This window comes from Diplotaxodon limnothrissa, linkage group LG10, assembly GCF_057381915.1.
Source record: "Diplotaxodon limnothrissa isolate DT_005_m linkage group LG10, D_limnothrissa_male_GT1.1, whole genome shotgun sequence".
Lineage (NCBI taxonomy): Eukaryota > Metazoa > Chordata > Actinopteri > Cichliformes > Cichlidae > Diplotaxodon > Diplotaxodon limnothrissa.
This window is the reverse complement of record NC_140605.1, coordinates 17,251,846-17,270,063: the sequence shown is the minus strand read 5'-3', so window position 1 is coordinate 17,270,063 and position 18,218 is coordinate 17,251,846. Positions and strand designations below refer to the sequence as shown.

General features: G+C 38.8%; 1 protein-coding gene across 1 annotated transcript; it reads left to right on the top strand.

The window, feature by feature from the left end:
* Positions 1–321: 321 nt before the first annotated feature.
* Positions 322–11,637, top strand: LOC146624215 (multidrug and toxin extrusion protein 1-like). The gene is made up of 16 exons (XM_085363776.1): positions 322–510; positions 5,186–5,287; positions 5,461–5,529; positions 5,659–5,807; positions 5,928–5,970; positions 6,080–6,124; positions 6,303–6,400; positions 6,568–6,665; positions 7,446–7,627; positions 8,142–8,250; positions 8,440–8,515; positions 9,625–9,694; positions 9,795–9,927; positions 10,024–10,118; positions 11,280–11,325; positions 11,468–11,637. The coding sequence occupies exons 1-16, from the start codon at positions 322–324 to the stop codon at positions 11,635–11,637; spliced, it is 1,674 nt and encodes a 557-aa protein (XP_085219902.1).
* The last annotated feature ends 6,581 nt before the right edge of the window (positions 11,638–18,218 follow it).

The following is an 18,218-nucleotide window of genomic DNA, read 5'->3' as shown; positions in this document are numbered from 1 at the left end:
AACTTGCACTTTGACTGCTTTGTTGATGCGGTGAAGACCAGTGATTCTTCAATGATCAACCTTATTTGTGATGCAGCTTGCAGTGTCCTGGCTTTTTTGGTGGGACAGAGGTGGTGAGATCCCTGCTGCCATTTACAGTGCATGTCCACTTTCAGAGACAAGGAGCAACGTGGGCAAGAAGAGCCTTGGTTATTGATTAATACTCTGGTAATTGGTTATTGATTGCTTTCAGCCTCCTTCACATTGTCTGAAGGGAATGCACTGTGCGAACATCATTTAGTTTGGGACTGAGTTTTGTTTTCTGCCAAATCTCATTTCAGGATGGAAGATTTAGTATCTGAAAGTAGATGTAGAGGGGTAATTGGTCAGTCCAGAACAGACGAATTGCCTCCTTCTGCTGCTCTCAGTGTTGACTCATCCTGCGGATCCTGCCTGAAAAGCATCAAGCGCTGGGTGCCTTTGGACTACAAGCATGAAATGGTTCAGCTTTTAAAACTTGCAGGTCCTGTGGTAAGACTGTGTTTAGCTGAAGCAGCTGACAAAGTTTTACCCTGTCTGTATGACTGAATCTAACGGTACTAAGGTACTCCAATTTGAATGTGAATCTTTGTAAATGCTGGAACAGCTCTCTAGTTATTATTAGTGTATACTGAGCAGTTTGCAGTGTAGATCACAAGTTGTCATGAATGAAGTTTGTTACTTTAACTTGGGGTTCGTTTTAGACCAGTAATTATTTTTAATGTGACACCTGTTTTATTAAAACAGTAATGAACAGGTTAATTGCTTCAAACCACTGAGGCTCACTGATAAATAATTATCCAATGGTGATAAAAGTATGATCATGATAGCACTTTAACTAAAACTAATTTCACCCTTTTACTGACCTAAGATATAGTATACTGTATGCTTTAGAGAAGTGGCTCTCAGGCTGTGTGGTGGGCCCCCTGGTGGAGGATACAATCACTGCAGGGTGGATGTAGAAGACTTGGGATAAAATATGGAGTTAAACTAAGTTGAATTAATATGAATTATTTAGGGAAAATAAACCAAAAAATACCTTCCTGTTATTATGTTGACCTTTATTTTACTAAACTGATCTTTTCTTATTGTTGATGACTAATGGAAATTGTGTGGTATTAGAAAGAAGCTATGCTGTATATGTCTGTGAAGTTTGTCAGTCATCCAGGTCATCGTAGTCTAAAGAGCTTGGAAAGAAAAGCTTCTGGACTTCTTTAAGTTTCTTGAAGATCTTTCAACCCTCATCTGATTGATTCTTCAGTTCTAAGAGCAACTGGTGCTTCAGGGAACTTAAAGAAGTCCAAACGCTTTTCTTTCCAAGCTCCTTGCAGCAATATACAGCACAGTAATGTATTTTTTATTTTATTTAAATGTTTTATTTCAAACTTGTGCAGTCTTACACTGATCACTTTAAACACAAGACAGATAAATAGGCTGCTCAAAAAGCAGGTGCACCAGAGAGGCAACAACAAGACAACCCTCAAAAAGCAGGTGCTGTCTCCTTATCCCTGCTGACTGATTTCTCTCTACATTCACTTTCTGTTAGGATCTTTTTCAATACAGCATAACACGCTAACCGGACCCCATTCAGGCTGGACAAGTAGTCCAGCTCCTCCAGATAGCACATCTAATGTGGCATCACAAGAAGGCTGGCTATGTCTCAACACTGTCTCAAGAGTGTGGAAGAGATATCTGGAGTTGGGTTGTTACGCCAGAAGAGCTGGACAGAAGGAACCAGCAGGACAAGTATCTGCTCCTCTGGGCAAGAAGGAGAAAGGGTAGCACTATTAAAGCCCTAAAATAACCTCCAGTAGGTTACTCATGTACATCTTTCTGATAAAACTGTCAGAAATAGCCTCCATTAGACTGTCGTGAGGACTTGATGTTTTTTAGTGGGACACATTCACAATCAAGTAGCTCAATTAGCAGCCACAGAGGGTTCACCTCTGGCGCCCTGTTCTCTTCCAAGATGCATGCATCATAATGCTTGCCAAAGCATTGACTCTTGTGTGAGCTTGCTCCCATCGATGAAGAAAATGGGTACCACTGGTGGACCTGCCAGTTCTGTGGATCTGTGGCACATGCCAATCAATCTGCATGGTGCTTGCCCCACTAAAGGATATCAGGATCTTGTGCCATGCTCATGGTTCATTTTCTGACAGTTTAGTCAGAAAGAATGCACATGAATAGCCCTGTGATGGTGATGTTGTAGGGCACTGGCAGTGCTCCTGCTGTTCCCCTTCACACAAAGGAGCAGAAACCAGTCTTATTGCAGGGTTGACGCCTTTCTATGGCCTTTCCTGATATCTCGTTCACACAATAGAAACTGTCCTGGGAGACACAGCAAACCTGTTTTTGACATATGGATGAGTCATCCTGGAGGAGCTGGACTACTTGTGCAACCTGAATGAGCTGCAGCTACTGTCCCCTGCTAGCAGTAGTCACAAGGACACTAAAAAAAGCAACACTGGAGACAAATTGAATAAGGAGAGAGGAATGGTTTCTTGAAACGATTCAGAGGTCTTATTGTTACCTCTGTAGTGCATCTGCATTTTAATTTGCATCAAAACAGGTGAAACTCCTTCACATTGGTTTGTGCTTCCTAATCTAATAACTGATATCCAGTGTTGGGTAAGTTACTTTAAATTAGTAACTTAGTTACATTACTAGTTACTTCCATCAAAAGTAACCCAGTTACTTCAAGATACTCGTTACTTTCAAAGTAACTAGTTACTAGGGAAAGTAACTTTGGTTTTACTCAGACTTCTCTTGTTAATGTGTTGCTAACTGGATACCCAGCAAGATTGCCAGTCTTCTAGCTTGCTTACTTGCCACAAGTGCACTGTGCCACCTACCAAAGGAAAAAATTATGTGCATATTTCCACGAGAGAAATCCCACGCCTGGACCGTCGTTGACCGCCGCCATGATTCTAGCCTACGTTACAGCGTCATGTGCGCTTTTTACATCCAACACAAAAACTGCAGTCGTGGTGCTTTTGATTGTACTCAGAAATTCTGCCTTCTGAATAGGAAGATGTAGGCAACACCAGACTGCAGATGAGCTGCATACAGGGCTGGACTGGGACAAAAAATCAGCCCGGGCATTTTGACTAGAGACTGGCCCGCCATTATAGCAAAAATCATAAAGCCTTTGAATGAAAACAAACACTGTTGTGACAGTGATGTACACTGTCTTGATGGTATATATGTATCAATCTTTCAATCATTTGTTGTAAGACTCAGATAATTATTTATTAAAAGCTAGACATTTGAAATGAGAATAAGAAAGTATTTCTTTGTGCCCCCCTTTCCCTGTTAATGCCCTACCTGGCCCCCTGGCAACACTTTGCTAGATCCGCCCCTGCACAGTTACCAGCTGTCAGCTACTTAGAAAAGGATCCTGGTGTTATTTGTCTCTCAGAAACAGTTCATAACTTCCCTTCAACTCATTCATGTCACCTAAAAGGTGAACCTGTTTTTCCATCACCTGTTCAGCTCTGATGATTCAGTAAGGACATCTCCTGGTTTCATCTTCATGTTTCCCACTCACCAGATATACAAACCAATATCATGACCAGCAGCTTTACAGCTGTGGCTCCAGCAAACATCAGCTGATACTAGAAATTAATATTAAATAAATTCTAACAACAGCTGATCAAACGTGCTGCTGTTGTTTAACGCAACATCCGGTGGTTTCCTCTTTCTGGCGCAAAGTGGACGATAAATAAACAAGAGGGAAAAGCCGATCAGCTGATCATTGAACAGTTTCATGATTGAAGTAGCAACAGGAGAGGGAGGGGAGAGAATGAGAGAAGAAGAGGCAGCTGTGCAGCAAAGACAGAATAACTCCAGCTTTGTGTCTTTTTCATTGTAGCTGAAGTCCGGGACAAACTGTTCCTTTTCACCTCAATACAAATCGCATAATAATTTCTCTGAATATGAGACGATCCCGTTTTTTAGGGAACGGTTGGCAACTCTAATAATTAACCGTATGAACAAAATGAAGTTCAACATCAGTAACATAGCACCACCCAGCTGTATAGAAACCCCGTCATGCTAGCTAGCACGCAGTACGAAAAAGTCAGCACAACGAAAATAAACTCCAACTAAACTTGGTTTATATCTGACCCAGATAGACTGCAGGTCATAACTTCTTACCTGAAGTTCAGTTCACCTGACACTCGGACCGGCGGCCGCTTCGGGTCTCTCCTCTTGCCTCCCCTTTCTCTCCTCCACCTGCTGGCCTCCACCACTTGCTAATGTTACTGAATCTGTGGAAGCCACGAATAACGAGCCTATCTAAATCCCAGTAACGAGTAACGCATTCCTGATTTTGGCATAATAACTAGTTACCGTGCTCGTTACCACAATAATAACGTAGTTACTGTAACGCGTTACTTAATAACGCGTTAGTCCCAACACTGCTGATATCCCTAAAGTCTAACTGATTTTGTCTGCTAAAGTGTTCCCTTTATTTATTTTTAGCACTGTAGTAGAAAACAAACACAGCAACATTTCTTGGATGCATTGGCCGGGTATATAAAAATGTTCTAGAAGTTCCAGGTCATGCACAAAATGTAAATGAATCTAAATTAAAACACTACCCTGAACACCTTGCAATGCATCTACCATCAAATTCAATGCAATACGATAGCAAATGTGGAATCACAGATATTTTTCAAACAATAGTCTCCACAGAAAATAAGGCACATTTACAAGTGCCCCCTCAACAGAAAATTATAACTGTTATAACCCCAACATGTATCCACTTTTCACTGAGTGCTGTTCATTGCACAAAGCCAGAACTTGATAGATGAGGGCATTTAGTTTCCTTTGTGCAAACCTTTTGATGCCAAAAACCTGTCAAAAACCTACACCAGCAATCATAAGAACTACTTTCTAAAGAAAGGAGAAGTCGTAAAAGACATTTAGAAATACAAAGGAACTGCAGCAAAATCAAAGCATGACACATGTCAGCTGCCAGAGCAAATAAGAACTTTTTTTTTCTTATCTCAGGGCCTCTTGAATTAATGTTTCTTTTATGAATAAGAACCCAGCCAGCAACTTTATGTGTTGAATATTAAGTGTAACATTTCATTCATTTTTGGCGACGTTCATTTATCTTTTTATTGTTATAAAAACGAAAGCACTTGATTTTGTTTTTCAGTTCATTTCACAGTTGATGAGCTTCCTGATCGGCTTCGTCAGCGCGGTGTTCTGCGGTCACCTGGGAAAGACGGAGCTGGCAGGGATGATGTTAGCAATGGCAGTAAGCTATCTCGATGCGTTTTTTTGTTTCTACTTTTTTTGCTATTGTGAAATGTTGAAAATCGCTTCAATAGCCTTTTTTGCCTTTAAATAAGTATTATACTCACGCATTCAGCTTTTCATTTGTGAGCCTGAGGTTCTTCTGTAATGTAATAAAGTTTAATTTCAATGCAGGTCATAAATATCACAAGTATTTCCATCGGCTATGGTTTGATATCAACATTTGATACTCTCATAACCCAGGTACAATTCACTTTATTCATCTAATCGGGTCAGTCTTAAACACAGTCTGCTTTTTCAGACTTGTGGTTACCTTTTTCTTGCACCTCAGCAAATACTATGAGATTTTCCTTTTTACCATTTTGCTTTCAGACTTATGGAAGTGGTAACCTGAAGCGTGTAGGAGTGATCCTCCAAAGAGGAGTTTTGATCCTCCTCTTAGCCTGTTTCCCCTGCTGGGCTCTCCTTATTAACACTCAGTCCATTTTACTGGCTGTCAAGCAGAGCACGCAGGTTGCAAGGTGACCTTCTTACACAAATCAAACTGACATCAATGGCACATATACACTTATTACTCACAAAGTTATTCAGTATGGGTTCTGCACTTACTTACAATCTCCCCTTTTCTCTCTGCCATAAAGACTGTCACAGCTGTATGTGAAGATCTTTATGCCGGCTCTGCCAGTGAGTTCAGCTGCCACCACGCTTTTCCCAAATGTCTTTTGTATCTCCTTCCATAATGTGTTGCATTATCAGTCTAATTAACCCCCATTCAACACGTTGGGTTCGGCAGGCTGCCTTCATGTACTATCTGCAGGGGAGGTATCTTCAGAATCAGGTGCATTTGATGACTGCAAAACACTGGTGTGAAACAAAATATTAATGAGATGTCTTGGAGTATGCAATGACATTGTTTTGTGTGTTGCTAGAGAGACATTTTTTGGGGAAAAATAGCAAAAATAACAGCAGGTGCACCAAAACCCTGTGTTTTTCATACAGTTTGCTTTGGCTCACAGGGCATCATGTGGCCCCAGGTGATATCCGGAGCCATAGGAAATGTTTTAAATGCTGTTATCAATTACATCCTCCTCAGTGTTCTGGATCTGGGGATTGCGTAAGTACACACCATCACTCCCTGCTCCCCTTAGTTAATATTTTACACTAATCAGCTTTGGAAAGCAATATAATGTTGATTACTGATAGTCAGCTGAATGCTTAATCTGGGAACGTCTTTGTATGTGCAACTTTCCTTTTCTACTTTTCTATTGCTTAACATTCAAGCGGATCCGCAGCTGCCAATGCCATCTCACAGTACTCCCTGGCTGTGTTCCTGTTTTTATGCATCTACATCAAAGGGCTGCACATACCTACATGGGATGGCAAGTTTACTAGATATACTTTTTCTTCAAATTTTCAAATTAAGTGACAGGATATCAGAGAAAGGGCAAAGCCACTCTCTTGGAACTAATACTTTGCTCCTCATTACAATTATAGTAATCAGTTGTGCATAAACTCTTTAAGGGTGTTGCTATTTAAACTGACTGGACTCCACATTACAATCATTATGGAGGATTTAGTTTGTGATGCTATTATATTTTTAAATTGTCCTCAGAGTGTACACGAAAAATACTAAAAGACAAGCCAGCAAATACTTTTGAAAAACCTATTTTTTTTAAAAAGCACATTTACACCTTAATTATAGATTTGTTATTAATTTGTGGCATGATCGTTACATTAAATTACATCAGCTTTGCTGTCGGTGAACATGTACAAGCTGTTTGTTTTTTAAATCATTACTTTATTTAGTTTTTATTCCTTAATATGTGCTGAGTTGAAAACTTGTCTATATATGTAAAAGTCAAATTTTTTGACATTTGGGTTTCAGTGTTTAGCTAACGTGCTTAAGCTAGCTAAAGAGCAACATAGCTGAGGTAGAAGAATTACAATTTTAAATAATTTAGGCATATTTTTGTCCTTCAAAGCAAGTGTGATACATAAAGTTCCTAAAAATTAAGGAATGCTAGCATGCTAACACACTGCTAGAAACGCCTTGTAGCATAGTAGATACTGAAAGAAGTGTAATTTAAATGGCAGCACAGTGTAAAGAAGGCAAATGTGAGCATTTAGCTAAACCTTTCATACCTTCTGTTATCTTTCAGGCTGGTCTAGAGATTGCCTGCAAGAATGGGGTTCCTTCCTCCACTTGGCCCTCCCCAGTATGCTGATGTACTGTCTGCAGTGGTGGTTGTATGAGATTGCAGGGTTCCTGGCTGGTGTCATCAGTGAAACAGAGTTGGCGGCTCAGTCTGTAGCTTATGAAGTGTCTACTGTCGTTTTCATGGTAACTCGTTTTTTGATATAGTTATTTAAACATTTTTTAAAGGTATGTGCAAGAGGGCTCATAACTGAGTAGCTTATTGATAATAACTGTAACACTGTGTCACTAATCCACACACACTCAAAATATATTTATGCCCAAAATGCTGATATAAGTTATTTGATTACATGTAAATTCTCCACATAGTTTTGTTACATTATTGCAGTGTCAAATGAAATGTACTTGATTGGTATAAATTCAATTTAAGCGTCTTCTTTTTTTGCTTAATGATTAATTATTTAAATATTTTTATATATTTCAGTTTCATTTTACTTAAAATTATTGATTCATGTTTATTCATGTGGTGAATAATTGTGAAAAAAAAGATCTTTTGCCACATTGGCGAGCCTGTATATTGAGTTTATTTTACACACATTACATAAAGTTATTGATAAATTCTAAAGTAACTAAATGATTTTCATGAGCAAAATGTTACTCTGTTACTGTGAAGTAATTGCTAACATTTGCTCTTCCACAGTTTCCTGTAGGCTTTTCTGCTGCTGCCAGTGTTAGGGTTGGAAAGGCTCTTGGTGGTGGGAACACAGAACAAGCTAAGCTGTCCAGCAAGGTCTCCCTTCTCTGTGCATGTATGAAATTATATTACATGCACATTACATTATATTATATTGGGATGTCACACCAAAATCAGAATTTCCTGTTTTAGTATGCTGTTGTCAAATGAAAAATATCTCAAAAATGAGAGCAAGAAAATAATTATATGCCTAGTTAATTTATTGCTCGCATTTTAAAAAACGCCTTTCTTATATCCAATCCAGTGATTGTCTCATGTTTCCTTGGAGCCGGTATTGGTATAGCCAAGGATGTGATTGGTTACATATTTACCACAGAGAGGTGAGTAATACAGAGAGGTGAATAAACTTGTGTGTTTATCCTTGGTCCAGAAACTATGAGTATATGTCAGTCATGAGTAATTCATCATGTATTAACTTCAGTACTAATCCATCTGTGCTTCTTAATACACAAAAGTAAGTCATGGAGTTCCACAGGGGTCTGTAGTGGTAACCAATACTTTACATTATACATGTTCCCCTTATATAATATTATTTGAATTATATTATTTGACACTGAATAACATTTTCATTGCTATGCAGCTGACATCCAGCTTAATGGCATAAAGGCCTGGGTGACCTCTCATTTCATACTTCTAAATTCAGACATAACTAAGGTTATAACCTGATATTTATTTTAGAAGGCGTTTCTTTGGCTTACCTCAATGATACTGAAAAGCTACTTCATGAATGTATTACTTCTAGGCTGGACTATTTTAATTCATTATTATCAGCTTGCTTTAAAAGCTCCCTGAATAACCTTCAGTTGGTAAAAAATGTTCCAGCAAGAATACTAACTGATACTAGAAAGGGGGACAATATTTCTCCCATATTAGCTTCTCTTTATTGGGTTACTTGTGGCTGAAGGTAAAATAAGGTAAAATGGGAGGCAGAGCCTTCTGCTTTCAGAGTCCTGTTCTGTGGAACCAGCTCCCAGTTTGGATCAGATGACCCTGAGCTATCCATTAATTACACTGCAATACGACTAGGCTACTGGGGGGTTCCCGTGATGCACTGACCATGTGCTTTGTGCTTATATACCACTCTGCATTCAATCAATAATAATTATGGAACTCTGGCTTTTTTTAGATGCGTGTCTTGTCCTGATTCTCTCTGCTGTCTTCTCATTCTCTTCACCCTCGACCGGTCACAGCAGACAGTTCTGCTGGAGGTTTCTTCCTGTTAAATGGGAGTTTGTTCCCTTCCCAGCTTCAGCCACTTGCTTGCTCATAATGGGTCACGTGATTGGGGTTGGAGTTTTTTTCTACTGTTGTGGGATATTTACGTTCCAATATGAAATACCTTGAGGAGACTGTTGTTGTGAATTGGCACTATATAAATGAAACTGAATCTAATTAAATTGGCTTACTCCTACTTACTCCTCTATTTCAGAGACATTATACAGAGGGTGGCTAATATCATGAAGATATACAGTTTCATCCATGTTGCTGAGACTATTGCGGTGAGATCCTTCCCAGTTCAAAAACACTTTTTCCCTCTGCTGAGCAAAACCAGCCTGATGTGTCGACAGAAAACTTTTATTTGCTTTTTTACCTTCACAGGGTGTGTCAGGAAGCATTGTCAGGGGGGCAGGGAAGCAGAAGATTGGTGCGCTGTGCAGCTTGGTGGGATACTACCTCATTGGGTTCCCGATTGGAGTATCTTTAATGTTCCCTGTGAAAATGGGAATTTTTGGTTAATGTCAACAATATATTTTTGCAGCATATACAAAAGATAGTTAAATTATATTTACACTAACAACTAACTGATGACTTTCTATCTCTGTTGCAGGGCTTTGGACTGGGTTTTTAGTTAGTACTTCTTTACAGTCCATGTTTTTTATAACTTTCCTGTGTAAACTAAACTGGACGAAAGCCACTGAGGAGGTGAGTAAGTCCTGGGTGAGGAAGAGGAAGATACAGTCATGTAAAAAAGAACATGTTAAGTCCTGTGAAAAAAGCTTCCAGAGCCACTTTTAGTAGCAAGAACTAGAAGTAATATATTTCAATGTGACTTTATCAGAAGGAGTTTCAGTCTCTCATGTTGTTGTGGAGGATTTTTTTTACAACAGCACTCCAGTTTCTTGAGACTTGCTGGTATTTGTTTATGCACAGTTCTCTTAGGGTCCCACCAAATTTCATTTTCAATCAGTCTGAGGTCTGGACTTTGACTGGGTCACTCCAACACCTTGATTCGGATTTAGTTTTTTGTTGTTGTTTTTTACCCTTTCTGTTGTAGATCTGCTGCTGTGCTTGGGATCAAGTGACAGTGACAAGTGCGTGACAGTTGGTATGAGGTCCCAGAAAGTTGATCCTTTTCATCTGGATGTAGTGTTTTAAGTGGGAGAAGCCATTTTGTTAGTCATCCAAATGACCCCTTCAACCTCACGTGGCTGCAGGTTTCCCCAACTAACACCACTGACCAACACTGGGCCATGAGCACAGTTTCCTAATCATTAACATGCAAATTGTCAAGACCATTGCTTAATGGCCATTCACAGAGAATTAGGGAATGACTAGAAAAACAGCATTGTAAGATTCTGAAATAGCCTGACACAAAGGATGACCAAAGTTCTTTGCTTAGGCAGCGGTTGTCCTTCTTCTCTTCTGGAATGTGTGGAGCATTCTTTAGGGGACTTCCCAGCTTTCACAACATGTCCAGCTGGAATAACCACTTTCACTCAGGGCCTTTCTGATATGATGTTCCTCTGCTTTCAAGATGAGATAAGAGCATTTTTCTCCAAAAGAGAGACGTTTTTGTGCTTTGTTCAGATACAGCTTTACAAACCTAAGCTGTGCTGCTATGTTGTTATTACAGAGATTCTTCTGAGAACCTTTCCAAAGAAGCCATGTTTGTTCAGCGTTTTTCTCAGTGTTCTGAGGCCTGTGTAGTCAGAGACCTAGCTTATGCGTTTTGGGCATTTTCTCTTTCGTGTGAATGTAAGAAATGTAGTTAATGTAATGTTAACACGATCTATGTAAAATCTGGGATCTGTGTTATTTTTAAAATACTTATTTTTTTTCTTGTTTTTTAATATCTCTGAATAGGCACTTGTAAGAGCAGGAGTCCAAATTACAGAGAGGAATACTAATGGTAAGCAAAAAAAAATTTCCTTCAGTAGCTTTTGGTCATTTTTCTGGGAAGTAAGATTACCGTGATTTTAAAGTTTCCCTGAGCACCCTGGACCCAAGGGAAGAATGCATAACGACCAGCCGATCCAGTTCTGTGATTCCAGTAGAAGAAAGGCCAGAGCCACTCAATTCAGATGAGAGGGCCTTGGGCGCCATGGCCTTATCCACCAGGCAGCTGGTGTTACGACGTGGTGCCACTGTGCTGCTAATGTTCGTCATCCTTGCTGCTGGAGTTATCATCAGCGAGATTCTCATCAGACGCCTTGAAAAGTGATTGAATAATGTGTGCAGTACAAAACAAACAAACAAGTCTGCCTTTAGGAGTATATGTGACATGTATCATAGTAAAGCATATCTTATAAACCAGCTTAATATTTATCACAGGATGCTGTGAAGTTCTGTCTGCACCCATAATATGAAGTAATTAGGATGACTGTGAAGACTGTGAATTGCCCCATCTCAACTAATTCATCATTTAAAATATTCAGTCCAACTTTTACACAATTTTAGGCCATTTTGTTTTCTGCACTTAGTGCATGAGATGGCAAATAGCAGCATTAGAATGAGCAGTAATTACTGAGCTTTCTAAAAGTCAAACACGCTTCTTGGGGCTGAATTATAGCTTCATTTCCTGACATTACTGCACAATCAAAATGTCTTTAAAGCCACAGAATATTATCTGCTTGCCATTTCAGTAGTAGTATTTGAGGTCAGTTTTCTAGCTCTTTCTAGATCTAATTTAATCCATAGTCGGAAAAATATAGTAAATGAAAAGCCAAACTGAAAATAGTTACTGTATAGACAAGACGTTCTTTTTTATAGGAACATGCTGTGTAAGCTGAGCACCAATCGAGACTGTGAAATAAATAAAATTTCCCATCCTACAATTCATAGCCTGAATTGGTGCCGCAATTAGAACCTAACATGATTAAAGGTTATATTTAGGCTACAGCACATCTGTGGAAGGGTGCTTTCATCATCAAAAGGCAGAAATGCTACTCTCTTGCTTGGTTTATCTTGCGTTCCTTTGATCTGTGTTGCCAAATTTGATGATAATGAAAGGCCTGTATGTGCTCACTGTAACATGCTGGCTGGATAAAGACATGTCACCCTGAGCAAATCAACCACCTGTTCCCTCTGCCCGAGCAGATAACCAGCTCACAGCTGAAGCCTGCTCATAAATAAAGGATTCAACCTGCTTAACAATGAACAGTCAACCATGTGGGATTTTGGCATGTATATGTGGTGTTTGTACACAGCTATTAATTAAATAAATTGACTGTTTGTCTGTAATATCTAAGGTTAGCCTGGAATCAGTTAGCGCAAAGGCTAGAAAGAGGAATCACTGCTCAAAGATAACAACCCCTAACAATCTGCATTTAAATACCTCTAAAGCTCACTATCTACTCAATTGTGACCAGTGACTATACCAGAGCCTGGCTCCTCCTTGTACAGTCTGTCCTAAAGCAAAGACATGCTATTGTGTTTGGGCCAGATTTCAATTAATTCTTTTTTTGGAGCAAGTCAAGAACAAGTAAATAAGAAATCTGATTTTTATTTGATTTTAATCTGAACTCAACCAGCATGAGAAGTTCCCAAATTACGCTCATAACATGTTAAGTAAATAGAAAACAGGGGAACAGGTTTTGGTTGCTCTAGCTTTATTTTTGCTTTTTCTCATCAAGCGTATTCCCCTACTACATTACTTTTATTTTACTTGTGCTAATGCTAAACCTTGATGTTAAGCAGCTAATGGATGGTCACACAAGGCCCTGCACTTGCTACAGCTTGATGTTTGCAACAGTACGGTTAAAAAAAAACTTGCATATTAATTTATCGTTATTCAACATGTAAATCAGGTTTGATTCATACAAGGTTACATCGTCATCTGAGCTTCAGTCTTGCTCATCAGTGGAGGTATTGCCACAGGCTCCTCACAGAGACCATAATCTTGGTCTGCTCACCTCCAGAGACTGCAATCAGTAACACGCTGCGGCGTCATTAACAAGTGAAAAGTGACTGTCTAAAGATTTGCTGTTAGTATCTTTAGACTGCAACTTAGTCTCTTTACGAGTCTCATAATAACTTTTCAGGTGTTGTAACCACAAAGCACAATAATATTCTTGAACCTCAGTTAAATTATGACTCCAATTAATGCAACAATATAAAGCCGGGACTGAGTTTAAATGTTCAAATTTAAATGGAAATAAATAGAAATAGTAATAAATGTTGAAACGAACACATTTTCTTGCTTGTTTTTTGTTTTTTAAGAAATACATTCTCGTTTTAAACGCGATGCCAGTTCGCATGCTTTAAAATAGTTGGGATGGGGGCATGTATCCCATTATGTGGCTATACATGTACTTTTAAACTACACTTTTGATAACTGAGGAAGCCAGCAGCTGTAGCTTTGAAAGCAAAATGATTTTGTGTTGTTGCTTGGAATTTCATCTCCACAGCAATTCGGGGACTCCTTTGTTGTATTTTTCATTTCATAATATACAAAATGTTTCAAGGGGAGACAGCTTTGGACTGCAGGCAGGGCCATTTATCACCTGCACTAGTTTGCCATAGTGGTCTCCTTGGTCTACCTGCATAATGTTGTCTGGCACTATCTCACAGACACAAGCAAGGCTTTCTTAAAAAAAGACATCATCTGCAGGACAACAAGTGCTGTTCCAAAACCTGCAAAAACAGTACAGTGTTGTGCATAAGTCTTGAAGCACCTCTCATTACTTTATATTTTGTTTTCAAGGAACCAAACGTTCTCCTAATTTGTGGTGTTTAAATATAAATCGTTTCCCAGGCTTTATGAAAGTCTTTTACTATTTTTCTTTGGATATTGTCTGCTTTTCATTCATTTTCATTCCAGACCTTATGTTCACCATTTTCAGAGGTTTTGTTTGTTTTTCTTAAGGCACTTAACACTATGAATCATTCAAGCACAAAAACTAACAAGAAAGGCATATATCAAGGGACAAACTGGTACATTGGACAACTTAGCAAAGAGAACCATTTAAATTGGCACTTTGTTACAAGCAGCCTCTCAAAAAAAAAACATAATTTGTTCTTGTATGTTCGAACAACGGTATGACAAATGCCAAGGATAACACAAAGATAACAGTAAGTATTTTATGTGCACTAACAAGGTGATTCTCAAAGAGGTAAAAAGCACGGTTTGTTGTACTTAAAATATTTGAGTAATGTGAAAAAGTGGAGGAAAAAATAAGTAGTGGCCAATATAGAAAAACTATCACAGCAGATGAACAGCACCTGATAGTCATGTCCTCTAATATGCCAAATTTCATAAGAACTTGACTGAAAATCAGGAGAAACAGGTTTGATGGAGTGATAAATCCAAATTTGAAATTTCAAATGCTTATGAAGTCAGGATACAAGAATCTGGAAAGCATCTGATTGGCAGCAGCTTAATTTTTCAGTATGACAATGATCCCAAATGCAGTAAAAGCATACTGCATTGAACTACACACTGGAAGAGTCATGGATTGGCCTCCCCAGAGCCTGAAACTCAATGTTATTGAAGCAGTGTGGTGTCATCGTGGCAGAGAATGAAATAAAAGGCAGCCAACAACCAACGAAGAACTTTGAATGTCCTTCAAGAAACCTGGAAGTATTCCTGAATACTACTTAAAGAAATTACAAGAAAGTTTTGCTAAGAGAGTTCAGGCTATCTTGAAGAATACAGGTAGTCATACCAAATATCCGGTTGTTCAGTCTGACGTCACTAGCCGTGTCTGGACCTAAACTCTGCTGCAGGTCCATATATCAAACGATAACTATGGCATTACTAAGCATTGAAAAACTGTCTAAAGTCTTTCATCTTTAATAAAATGATCAGCGTTCTGCTCTACCAGGTGTAACAATTGAGTTTAACATCCAGGCATCCATGAAAACGGAATTTATGACATTTAACAGAGTTAGAAGTTAGCAGGGAGTTAGCTCGCTAGCTTCTATCTAAATACAATAAAGCATGTCCTGACTGCGGGGTTTTGGAAACAAATTAAAACATACAGCTTTCTTATCACTTCCAGCATAAATGAAGACAGAAAACTAAACAGCAGTGACGTTTGTAGGGTTACTGAAGTTTGGCTAGCTGGTATATAATGATGTGCTACGTGACCGCTGGCGACACAGCTATGTTAGCATAATATAAACAAGCTAACTTTTTTTCCACTCGATAAAAGTTAACGTGAGTTTTCTCGGTGGTCAGAAACAAATGTAATCGCATGGCAGGATGCTGTAAAAGGACCAAACTTCAGCCAGGAGAACAACTGAGATAATCCATCCACAATACAAAGTTAGTCATTCATATACTGCTGCATGGGCTGGGCTGTAGTTACATCCTAAGGTTTTAAAAACTGAGCTTAAATAAATGATTAGCGGTAATAAAAGCCGAGGGAGGTCAACAGGGATCACTGACTGTTTTAGGAGCTTTTTGAGATCAAATAGAAGAAAATACATAGCATTAAACATGTTAACAACACAAAAGCCATATTAAACGCAGACTACTTTAGACCCGGAAGTAGGATTCGTCGCGTCATCACTGAACAACCGGATTACCACATTGACTTGTATAAACTCGGTTTTTTATATACTGTCTTTCAATGTGTGTTTGGATATGTCAGTAAATCTCTGCACCTGTTTCCAATATTCCTAACAAAATTTAATGAAATGAGTGTCTCAGGACTTTTGCACAGTACTGCAGTTATGAGCATTCATTCACCCCGATGCCCTCCTGGATATTGATACTCTTCTATTTTCTTTTTTCTTATTTTCTTTTATTTCCAAACAAACCATAATCAGTGACAATGACTTTTTTTTTTTTTTTGCTGTGTTATTTCTAGGCTTTTTCTCTGGGATTCTCTTTTCATACCCAGTCCTGTCACTAATTAACCTGATTACCTGTGCGATTTGTCCCCATGATTACACAATTTTCTAGTCTTATTTTGTGTAGAGTGCATATCATATAAGCTCTATTCGATACTGCCACTCTTTTGAATACTCCATTTGTGCTGCTTGTGCAGTATCTGTGTGCTAAGAGGTTGAATGGGTATGTTAGGCCCAGAAACAATTGTAGCTTCTTTTTAATATGTAATAGACATTAGCGGTTATTGATTGGGGTGTGAGCTTTGTTTCAGTCTTACCTGCATCAGTCAAGTTCCTCCACACCAAATTCGCTCCTCCACATCTTTATGGATCTTTCTTTGTGCACTGGTGCGCAGTCGTGTTGGAACAGGAACAAGCCATCTCCAAACTGTTCCACCAAAGTTGGGAGCATTTAAATTGTGCAATATGTCTTGGTGTGATTAAGCATTCAGTTTTATCTGTCATATGCAAGTTAGCACAGGGTCAACATTGCAATGAAATGTGTTTGACGAGCAGCAGTCACTCAGCAGCATGGTACAGTAGAAGAAAATATAATAGAATAAAATAAAATAATTAAAAAAAATAGAAAATTAGTAAAGAGCAAAATATTAGAGAGACGTGGTAAAAGAGAAAAGATAACTAAATATATATGTATCTATAAATATAAATATATGTACACTAGTGATTAAATAAGAAAATCTTGAAAAGAAATATGATGGGGGGGGGGGGGGCAGATGGGATATTGCACAGGAATGAGCAGCAGAAAATTACAGTATTGCACTTTTTAAATATAAATATCAATAACAATAAAGTGACCAGTGCAGATTAAACAGAGTACTTGTGAAGCTGCAAGGTAGCTTCTGAGTGCGTCCTGTGTGTTGTGTGTGTTTAAGTGTTGTGGTTGAAGTGTCATATGGCTTGGTGGTAAAAACTGTTTTTCATTCAGAATTCCTCTCTCTGGAAATGAAGGGCAGAGCCCAACTCTTGAAAAACAACCCAACACTATAATCCTCCCTCCACCAAAATTCACACTTGGCACAATGCAGTCAAAAAAGTACTGTCCTCCTGGCAAACTGCCAAACCCAGACTCATTGAAATGCCAGAAAGAGAAGTGTATTTCATCACTCCAGTCCAGTAGCAGTGTGCTTTATATAAGTCCATCTGACGTTTTGCATTACACTTGGTGATGTAGGGCTTGGATGCAGCTGCTCGGCCATGGAAACCCATTCCATTAAGCTTTCTACACACTGTTTTTGAGCTACCCTGAAGGCCACAGGAAGTTTGGATTGACTCTGCAGAAAGACCTCTGCGCTTCAGTATCCACTGGCCCGGGTCTGTGATTTTACATGACTGAGTTGCTGTTCCCAATCATTGACCCTTTGTTATAATATCACCATATAATATCAGCTGTTGGTGATATTATAACCAACAGTCAGCTGTTGGTGACTGAATATTTTTACAACTGGACATGTTGCACAAGTGGCATCCTATAATGGTATCGCGCTGGAATTCATTGAACTCCTGAGAGTGACCCGTTCTTTCACAAATGTTTGTAGAAGCAGTCTGCATGCCTAGGTGCTTGATGTTATACACCTGTGGCCATGAAAGTGATTGTAACACAAGAATTCAATCATTTGAATGGGTGAGTAAATACTTTTGGCAATATAGTGTATTATTTAAAGGATTTATTTCCACACTGTTTTTCATGTGATGATAGTCACTTTGCAGGTATTAGTAGAGCATCTATAACAGAAGGAACTATGGTTCTTTTGCATATTAGTATATGAGTCTTCGTGTTTTGTTTGTAAAGAAAAAAAAGAGTTCAGACTAGAGGCTGTGATGTATTCCAGTGACACATAGCTTATTATTTATTATTCACTTCTGTCCTGAAAATAAACAGAGCCAGAGCAACAGTAAAAGACTATGTGACGATGATATTTCACTTACAGACATGTCAAATTTAGCATC

Excerpts from the sequence above, each read along its gene's own strand:
- LOC146624215 (XM_085363776.1), top strand. The coding sequence starts at position 322 with ATGGAAGATTTAGTATCTGAAAGTAGATGTAGAGGGGTAATTGGTCAG. Across the intron at positions 5,530-5,658 it reads TTGATACTCTCATAACCCAG|ACTTATGGAAGTGGTAACCT; the intron begins GTACAATTCACT and ends TTTTGCTTTCAG. Across the intron at positions 8,251-8,439 it reads GGTCTCCCTTCTCTGTGCAT|TGATTGTCTCATGTTTCCTT; the intron begins GTATGAAATTAT and ends TATCCAATCCAG.